This window comes from Sus scrofa, chromosome 1 (genome assembly GCF_000003025.6).
Source record: "Sus scrofa isolate TJ Tabasco breed Duroc chromosome 1, Sscrofa11.1, whole genome shotgun sequence".
In the NCBI taxonomy this organism is placed as follows: Eukaryota; Metazoa; Chordata; class Mammalia; order Artiodactyla; family Suidae; genus Sus; species Sus scrofa.
Window position 1 is genome coordinate 250,572,607 of NC_010443.5, and position 10,758 is coordinate 250,583,364.

A 10,758-nucleotide genomic window follows, 5' to 3' on the forward strand; every position below is an offset into this window, starting at 1 on the left:
CTATTTCCTTCTCAAAGTGATTCTCAGGTTATGGGTTTTGAAACAGCAGCATCAGCAGCACCTGGAAACTTGTTAGAAATGCCAATTCTCAGGCTCCAGACCAAGTGACTCAGAAACTCTGGGATAACAATCTATGCTGGAACCTGCCCCCAAGCTGATTGTGATGCCCATGCTGGGTTGAGAAGCACTGCCTTGCCAAGTAACCTGCATAGTCACTCTTTCTCTTCCTCGACCTCTTTTCACAGCAAATATTTCAAGCTGAGGTTTCTTTCTTCCTGTTTCTCCTTTAGTCCAATTCCAGCTGCTTTCTGTCATTCACAAATTTGCCAATTTTCTGGTGGGTCGATAGCACCTATTCTCGCTTTCCAGTGCTCTAGTGCGCTTTTATTTTTAACAGTGATAAAATGTATATAACCTAAAATTTACCACCTTAGCTCTTTTGAGGTGTACAGTTCAGAAGAGTTAAGTACGTTCACATTGTTGTGCAATCCTCATCACGATCCATCTCAAAAACTCTTTTCATTTTGCAAAACTGAAACTCTATACCCACTAAACAACTCCCCATCTAATGGATTTTTAAAAAATATATTTTTTTTTCCTGTCATTACATGAAATTTTGGATAGATTCTGAGGTGAGCAGATACATGTGCTCTGTATGCCTTCTTTTTAAAAAAATTGTGGTTAAATATACATAGCATGAAATTGACCATCTTAACCATTTGTATTGTATTTTATTATTTTTTCCTTTTTCTTTTTACGGTCAAACCATCAGCATATGGAAGTTCCTGGACTAGGGGTTGAATCGGAGCTGCAGCTGCCGGCCTACACCACATCCAGGGCAACGCCAGATCCGAGTCACATCTGCAACCTATACTGCAGCTTGTGGCAGTGCCAGATCCTTAACCCACTGAGCCAGATCCTTAACCCACTGAGCAAGGCCAGGGATCAAACCCTCATCCTCACAGACACCATTTTGGCTTCTTAACCCCCTGAGCCACCACAGGAGCTCCCCATTTTTAGATATATAGTTCAGTAGCATTAAGTACATTCATGCTATCATGCAAGATCACCCCTGCTCATCTCCTGAAATTTTTCACCTTCCCCAAACAGAAACCCTGTGTCCATTAAACTCCAACTCCTCCTTCCTCCCCCTGCCAGCCCTGGGCAACCACCATCTACTTTCTTTCTCTGTAATTTGACTATTCTAAGTATTTGGAATTACTATTTGTCTCTTTGTGACCAATTTATTTCACTTAGAATAATGGCATCAAGTTTCAACCATGTTGTAGCATGTGTCAGAATTTCCTTCCTTTTTCAGGCTGAATAATAGTCTCTTGTATATATTCCCCACATTTATTTATCCATTTGTCCGTCAAGGAACACTTGGGTTGCTTCCACTTTTTGGCTATTGTAATCATCCTGCTATGAATGTGGGTGTACAAATATCTCTTCTTGCCCCTGCGTCTCCTTCTTTAGGTTATGTAGCCAGAAGTGGAATTGCTGGCTCGTATGGTAACTCTATTTTTATTTTTTTGAGGAACTTGCATACTGTTTTCTGCAGCATCTGCTCCACTTAGCATTCCTACCAACATTACACAGAGGGTCCAGTTTTCCCATGTTCTTGCCAACAGGTTATTTTCTTTCTTCTTTTTTTTAATGATGGCCATCCTAATGGATGTGAGATGGTATCCCATTGTGGTTTTGATTTTCATTTCCCTAATTATTACTGATTTTGAGCATCTTTTCATGTGCTTGTTGGCCATTTATGTAACTTCTTTGGAGAAATATCTATTCTAGTACTTTGTCCATTTTTGAAACAGTTTTTAAAAAATCATTGTTCCTTATGTATTCTGGATATCAATGACTTATCAGATATGTAATTTGCAAATATTTTCCCCAATTCTGTTGGTTGCCTTTGTTAATAACGTCCTTTAATGCACAGACATTTTTCATTGTGATAAAGTTAAGTCTGTCTGTTTTTTCTTTTGTTGCTTTTGTCTTTGGTGTGTTATCCAAGTAAATCACTGCCAAATCCAGTGTCATGAAGCCTGATGTTTTCTTCTCCATATGCCATCTTGATCTAGCTCTGTTAGCAGTTTCCAACTGTCTGCTAGTTAAACATAAAAATCCAGCTTTCACTCATCCTGCCTTTGTCATGAGCATGAATGTTTAAAACCTAGCAATATTGCTATCAATCCAGAATGTAGATACAGCTGCTCTCTGATGAAAGGCCAAGACAAGCTGGAGTCAGTTCTGAATGATCTTGATCTTTTTTTTTTTAATTCTTAAAGTGTATTTTTAAAAAATTTTATAATGATTTTTACTTTAATCAAAGAAATTAAAGAAGATGTAGGAGTTCCCGTTGTGGTGCAGTGGTTAACGAATCCGACTAGGAACCATGAGGTTGCAGGTTTGATCCCTGCCCTTGCTCAGTGGGTTAACAATCTGGCGTTGCCGTAAGCTGTGTTGTAGGTCGCAGATGCGGCTCGGATCCCACGTTGCGGTGGCTCTGGCATAGGCCGGAGGCTACAGCTCTGATTAGACCCCTAGCCTGGGAACCTCCATATGCCAAGGGAGCGGCGCAAGAAATGGCAAAAAGACAAAAAAAAAAAAAAAAAAAAAAAAAAAGAAAAAAGAAGATGTAAAGAAATGGAAAGATATTCCATGTTCATGGATTAGAAAAATCAATATTGTAAAAATGGCCATACTACCCAAAGCAATCTACAGAGTCAATGCAATCCCTATCAAATTACCCAGGACATTTTTCACAGAACTAGAACAAACAATCCAAAAATTTATAGGGAACCACAAAGGACCCAGAATTGCCAAAGCAATCCTGAGAAACAAAAACCAAGCAGGAGGCATAACTCTCCTAGACTTCAAGAAATACTACAAAGCCACAGTCATCAAAACAGTGTGGTACTGGGATCAAAACAGACAGACCGACCAATGGAACAGAAGAGAGAACCCAGAAATAAACCCTGACACCTATGGTCAATTAATCTTTGACAAGGGAGGCAAGAGCATAATATGGGAAAAAGAAAGTCTCTTCAGCAAGCATTGCTGGGAAACCTGGACAGCTGCATGCAAAGCAATGAAATTAGAACACACCCTCACACCATGTACAAAAATAAACTCAACATGGCTGAAAGACTTAATATATGACAGGACACCATCAAACTCCTGGAAGAGAACATAGGCAAAACACTCTCTGACATCAACCTCATGAATATTTTCTCAGCTCAGTCGCCCAAGGCAATAGAAATAAGAGCAAAAATAAACCCATGGGACCTAATCAAACTGACCAGCTTTTGCACAGCAAAGGAAACCAAAAAGAAAACAACAAAACAACTTACAGAATGGGAGAAAATAGTTTCAAACAATGCAATGGACAAGGGCTTAATCTCTAGAATATACAAGCAACTTACACAACTCAACAGCAAAAGAGCTAATCACCCAATGGAAAAATGGGCAAAAGACCTGAATAGACTGTTCTCCAAGGAAGATATACACATGGCCAACAAACACATGAAGAAATGCTCAACATCACTGATTATAAGAGAAATGCATATCAAAACTACCATGAGATACCACCTCACACCAGTCAGAATGTCCCTCATTCATAAGTCCACAAATAACAAATGCTGGAGGGGTTGTGGAGAAAAGGGAACCCTCCTGGACTGCTGGTGGGAATGTAAGCTGGTACAGCCACTATGAAGAACAGTTGGGAGATACCTTAGAAATCTATACACAGAACTTCCATATGACCCCGCAATCCCAATCTTGGGCATATATCTGGACAAAACTCTACTTAAAAGAGACACATGCACCTGCATGTTCATTGCAGCACTATTCACAATAGCCAGGACATGGAATCAACCCAAATGTCTATCAACAGATGATTGGATTAGGAAGATGTGGTGTATATACACAATGGAATACAACTCAGCCACAAAAAGAATGACATAATGCCATTTGCAGCAACATGGATGGAACTAGAGACTCTCATACAGAGTGCAATGAGCCAGAAAGACAAAGACAAATACCATATGACATCCCTTATAACTGGAATCTAATATCCAGCACAAATGAACATTTCCACAGAAAAGAAAATCATGGACTTGGGAAATAGACTTGTGGCTGCCCAGGGGGAGAGGGAGGGAGTGGGAGGGATCAGGAGCGTGGGGTTATCGGATTTACATTGATATCCTGCTGAGTAGCATCGAGAACTATGTCTAGATACTTATATCGCAACAGAACAAAGGGAGGGGAAAATGTATACATATAAGTGTAGTTTGGTTCCCATGCTGCACAGCAGAAAAAAAATAAATTTTATAATGATTTTTATTTTTCCATTATAGCTGGTTTACAGTGTTCTGTCAATTTTCTACCGTACAGCAAGGAGACCCAGTCACACATACATGTGTATATTCTTTTCTCACATTATTGTGCTCCATTGTAAGTGACTAGATATAGTTTCCAGTGCTATACAGCAGGATCTCATTGCTTATCCCCTCCAAAGGCAATAGTTTGCATCTATAAACCCTAAATTCCCAGAAAAGAAAAAAATGGACATGAATGACCTTGATCTTAACCCTGATCACAGAGAAAGGGACCTGGGAAGAGTAGAATAGGCAGTGTTTTTGGAATCAAAAGGACCTCATTCAAAATATGCCTGCCTCAGGAGTTTCCTTTGTGGCTCAGTGGTTAACGAACCTGACTAGGATCCATGACGGTGTGGGGTGGATCCCTGGCTTTGCTCAGTGGGTTGAGGATCTGGCATTACCTTGAGCTGTGGTGTAAGTTGCAGATGCAGCTTGGATCTGGCATTGCTGTGGCTGTGGCGTAGGCCAGCAGCTGTAGCTCTGATTCAACCCCTAGCCTGGGAACATTTATATGCCTCAGGTGCAGCCCTAAACAGCGAGGAAAAAAAAAAAAGCCTGCCTCTGCCACTGTAGCTGGGTGGTGTTGGACAAGTTCTACCTCTTTGAGCTTCAGTCTTTATTTTATTTTTTATCTTTAAAATGGGGGTAATACCTACCTGAAGGTATAGTTGTGAGACTAACAGATAATGTGTATAAATGCCTGGCTCTTGGAAGCTGAGAGCTCTAATTAATAATTACGCTGTGTGAGACTCAATTGTCACCCAGTCCATTTCTGTTACTTGACCTAGTCTAGCCTATGAGTGCCTTCAGGGGACATCATAACAAGTATTTGTCTCTTGATCCCAACACTTGGTCCCAAGCTTGGTCAATGGTAGGGCCCTAGGAAGCGGATGGTTTGGAAGGTGAAAAAACACCCCCTTGCAGCCTGCCTGAAAGCCACATCCTTGTCATGGCACGGGGGTTTCAGAGTCTCAGAAGTCATATCCAATGCATTCTTGTTCTGTGAACATATTTCTTTCCACATGTGTGGATGCAAATCAGGCCCAACTTTTCCTCTCTCTTCTTCACTGCTGCTGGTTTTTGCTTACTTTCCAAATAATACTGATCTTGCATCCAAGAGGGATTTTTAAAAAAATGTCTTATTGGGAAATAGTTGATTTACAATGTTGTATTAGCTTCAGATTGACAGCAAAGTGAATCAGTTATACATATGCGTATATCTACTCTTTTTCCCCATAGAGGTTATTGTCGAACATTTGAGTAGACCTCCCTGTGCTAAACAGTAGGTCCTAGTTAGTTGTCTACTTTGTATACCGTAGTGTGTATGTATTAATGCCATCCCCTCAATTGCAACCCCCCCATAGTTTCCCTTTTGGTAACCCTAAGTTTGATTTCAAAATCTTTTGAGTTGTTTCTGTTCCAGGAGGGAATTTTGAAGAGGTTTCAGTGACGATAAAAGCCCTGTACCCAAATGTTCTGGTTTTGGAGCTGAAAGTTCTGAGTCTGGGAAACCCCTCAGTCCTGGGGTCTCTCTCAGAACAAAGGACAAGGGGAAGCTGACTGGCAGGTACAGAGCACAGGGTAGATCTTTTGAACTCCTAACTTTATCAAAGTTTGTTTTGATAAATTCTGTATGTGAGTATGGAGCAGATCAGATTTTTGTTCTGGTTCCACGCACATTTTTTTTCTCTGCACAAAGTAATGCCGTTTGGCAGCTTTAAAAGTGTTACAGCGTGAAGTGTTTCTTGACATGTTAAAGTGGCCAGCATTGAGACTGAGGCAATAAAAGTATTAATTTTGGATCATCGCTCCTTTTCTAAGCCCATTTTTGGACGGCAGTTTGCTGTCATCAAAACCAAGTTTTCTTCCTCGGGGTGGTATTTGCTCAAAGACAAGTCTTTATGAGTAATTGTCAGAGGAAGGGGAAGCAGGTTAATTTTACTTTGAAAACTCTGCTGGGTGCCAAAGCAGATAGGTTGTCCAAAAATATAGGCTCGAACCGTTTCAAAAATGGGTTTTAAAAGAATTGTGGCTAATGTTTTTCATCCCAGTGATTCTGTCTTAGATCAAATTTAGTGGAAGATGAAATTATGGTTCCTTCACAGAAACACAGGCAGGTATTTTCTATCCTGGCACATCTTTATGATCTCTTACTGGGCCAGCAGACTCCCTGTGTTTAGTTCCCACGGATCCAGACCCTCCCTTGTGCTGCCAGCCCTCCCTCCAGGGACAATGTCCAGTTTAAAACACAGACCTGGGCAACTCACTCTCCTGCCTAAAAATCCTCATTAGCTATCCCACTTCTCCCAGGATACAGTCCAAAGACATCCCAGGCTTGTGTGAGCTGCCCCTCTGTTGATCCTAAAAGCTTGCTTCCTAGCTCTTTCACAGCTTTTTTAGAGCTCTCCCCTTATTCACATGAAAAAAAAATTAACCATTTTTAAACTAAACAGGTCAGTGGCACTTAGTACATTTCCAACAATGTGCAACCATCACTATGCTCAAGTTTCAGAAATTGTCAGCACCCCCAGAGGAAACTACATACATGTTAAATAGTCACTCCCTGTTGGCCCTCCCCCCAGTCCCTGGCAACCACCAAGCTAGTTTCTGTCTCTCTGGGATTATCTATTCTGAATAATTTCATATGTCTAGAATCATTGTCTGGAATATTTTATGGAATCATATAATATATGATCTTTGTGTCTAGCTTCTTTTGTATAATACAGTATTTTCGAGATTGATTTGCATGGTGGCAGTCACTGTATTAGAAAGTCATGCCATTCTTAATCTGCAAAATATACAAACAGCTCATACGACTCAACAACAAAAAACCAACCTAATCAAAAAGTGGGCAGAGACCTAAATTGATATTTCTCCAAAGAAGACCCCCAGCCAATAGACACATGAAACATCGCTAATTATTAGAGAAATGCAAATAAAAACTATAATGAGGTACCACTGTCACACCATCAGAATGGCCATCATCCAAAAGTCTGTAAACAATAAATGCTAGAGAGGGTGTAGAGAAAAGGGAACCCTCCTATGCTGTTGGTGGGAATGTAAATTGGTACAACCGCTATGGAAAACAATATGGAGATTCCTCAGAAAACTAAAAATAAAACTAACATGTGATCCAGCAATTCCACTCCTGGGCATATATGGAGACAACATTATAATTCAAAAAGATACGTGAACCCCTATGTTCATAGAAGCACTATTTACAATAGCCAAGATAGGGAAACAACCTAAATGTCCATCAACAGATGAATGGACAAGTGTACAGTGGAATACTACTCAGCCATAGAAAAGAATGAAATAATGCCATTTGCAGTAACATGGATGCAACTAGAGATTATCATATTAAGTGAAGTTAAGTCGACAGAGAAAGACAAATACTATATGATATAACTTATATGTGGAATCTAAAATATGACACAGTGAATCTAAAAACAGAAACAGACTCACAGACATAGAGAACAGACTTGTGGTTGCCAAGGGAGGGGGTTGGGGGAAAAATGAATTGGGAGGTTGGGATTAACAGATGTATGCTATTATATTACAGAACGGATAAACAGCAAGGTACTACTGTATGGCCCAGGGAACTATATTCAATATCCTATGATAAACCATAATGGAAAAGTATTAAAAAGAGAATGTATGTATATGCTTAACTGAATCATTTTGCTGTACAACAGAAATTAACATTGTAAATCAACTATACTTCAATAAAAAAGGAGTGCATGCTTTTCTACGTCTGAATAATATTCCATTGTATGAATATACTATAGTTATGTATTTATCTATTGATGGACTTTTGGATTATTTCCACTTTTTGGCTCTTGTGACTAGTGTGTGAATAGGTATGTATTTGATTGAGTGCCTGTTTTCAATTATTTTGTGTGTATACCTATAAGTGGAATTGCTGGGTGGTAATTCTAAGTTTAATGATTTTAAGAATTGCCAAACTGTCTTCTTCTCCTTTCTCTTGTTTTTCTGTAATACAATATACTCAAGGGAATTTCTGTTGTAGTACAATGATAAAATATCTTTAATTATAACAGGCTTTAGACATATGAGAGTAGGAATTGTGTCTTATTCATCTGTGACTCTCCAGTGCCTGGTACAGGGCTGCACAGAGAAGGTCCTCAGTACAGATTTGTGGAATTGGATTGACTATAGAGGGATTATATGTCGTTTTATTCTTGAGGAAGAGGTGGTGTATGTAGTAAGGCCTTGAATATGAGTGATGGGCTAAGTGGAGTCAGGTGAGGTGAAGACTCTCTTATCTCCTTTGGACAAAGGGAAAGGAAGACCAGTGTGGTAGAATTGGTTATTCGTAGACCTGGCTTCCATTGCTGGTTTACCTTTAACTAACTCAGGATAATTTTCTGGGAAGTTAAATTTCCTTTTTGGCAAATGAAAATGTTGAGCATTCTAGGGATGTTTCTTTCTTTCTCTTCTTTTCTTTCTTTCTCTTCTTTTCTTTCTTTCTCTTCCTTCCTTTCCCTTCCTTCCTTCCTTCCTTCCTCTCTTTCTTTCTTTCTTTCTTTCTTTCTTTCTTTCTTTCTTTCTTTCTTTCTTTCTTTCTTTCTCTCTTTCTTTCTCTCTTTCTTTCTCTCTCTCTCTCTCTCTCTCTCTCTCTCTCTCTCTCTCTCTTTCTCTTTCTTTCTTTTGGAAACTTTTTATTCACCTGAACTCACAGATGGAAGCCCAGGGTACCTTGGAGGGGAGAGAGTTGAAGAGGGGGGCAGAGGGCCGAGCAGGGCACAGATCAGAATGCAGGGTTTCCCCTCTCCCTGCAGCCCCCAAACCTTGGCAAGACCCCAAGACCCCAAATTCTCCATCACATTCAGTACCTCTGAGAGACCTCTGTTCTAGAAAGATCAAGGAAGCATCCATGCACTTGAGTACCTATTCTTTTGCAAAAAAAGATTTTTTTTTCCCCCAAGCCATAGAGGGTTTAAGGATTGAAATAGATCCTTCAACAAGAAAAGAACAAAAGATCCTGATGAAAAATTATAGTGAGGAGTCCATTTGGTTAAAAAGGGGGTCCTCAACCTCCTCACTTCTTTATACTGAAAAAGAAAAGATGCTGCAGGTTGACTTCATGAACAGAATGGTCAAACATTTGTAGTCTCCTAACAGAGCGGATTCCTACTCCATGAGAACATTTCCTCTGCAAACATCCTTCCTTGTCCCACAGCTGAATGTGGGCAGGCCTGGTCTGGTCCTTACTTTCCGAGTTTCCTTTTCCTTCGCTCTTTCTCTTTCTCCTGGCAGAAGGTCTTGAAAACATGACACTTGCACTCCACCCGCCTGTTATCTCTCCTCGATGGTTCTTTGCTTTTGAACCAGGCTTCCACATCAGGGAGGGGCAGCTGAGTCCCCCCAGACCACTTCCTGGCCTGCCTAAGGCATGGGCAGGTTGTAACCTGTCTCTCCACAGGAATCCTTGTTGACGCTTTGGCTTGCTTTGGTCTTGTTCAATTTTTTATTTCCACTGAAGCTCATTGGTAGGCAACCCTTTTGAAAATATACTGCCTGAACCTCAAAATCCCTTCCGTTTACTCAGGCTGAGGCACAAAAGTCACTCAGGCACTAAGACCAAAGATGGTTTACGCAGACGTCTGAATAAGCCCCCAAACCGCATTGTTCTTCTCATGGACCTTGCTGTTTGTTGTCATAGAAACACAGTTCAAGCAGTGTAACCACAAATACTATTCACATTCCACTCTCAACCCTCTTTCTTTTCTTTTTTCTCCCTTTTCTCCCCCCGCCCCTGTTTTTGAAGCTCTTCTGGGAATTCTACAGCTTTTTTTAAAAAAAAGAGTTTCTGGACAATGACTGCCCCTTTTGGTGGTAGCGCCCTATTAGAAAAATAGAAAGGAAGTTCAGTTTCAATATCCCTCTGATTTTACTTGCTTAACAGTTGCTTTCACTCCAAAATGGGCATAAGCGTAAACTCAACAATATTTTCACCATTTCTTTAAATGCTTGTTTGTAAAAGGAAACTTACAGTTTTCCAGAGGATGCCCGCTTGACATTAATCCCTCTTGCTCCACCATGATGCTCTGGGGTAATAATCCTTTAAATAGCACTTCAAAAATGATTTAGAAAAGCCAAAGTCTGCCTCGTAAACCCCAGAACTTGTCTCAGAAATCTTGCCTCGATCAGCTCCCAAAGAATAATGCAAGATGATTATTTTCCTCTGGGGAAACCTGTGAAACAGGTCTTTGAGCTCCATTGGATGTGTCAGAGCTTTAATTGATTCTTTACCATGTCTCTGCACCCCATAATAGCAGTGCTAAGTGCAGGACGTGTTTTACGGGAATAGTCACCCAGGGCTTAATTTGTTGTTGCACAGTAGACAAGA

The 10,758-nt window shown here is 40.3% G+C and overlaps 1 protein-coding gene across 1 annotated transcript in view; it reads right to left on the minus strand.

Annotated features, from left to right (window-relative positions):
- Positions 1-10,542, minus strand: part of PTPN3 (protein tyrosine phosphatase, non-receptor type 3) — a 165,018-nt gene extending 154,476 nt beyond the window's left edge. The window contains exon 1 of the mRNA XM_021067334.1: positions 10,402-10,542. Within this exon, the coding sequence (XP_020922993.1) occupies positions 10,402-10,450 (49 nt within the window). The 5' untranslated portion in view covers positions 10,451-10,542. The remainder of the gene's footprint in view (positions 1-10,401) is intronic.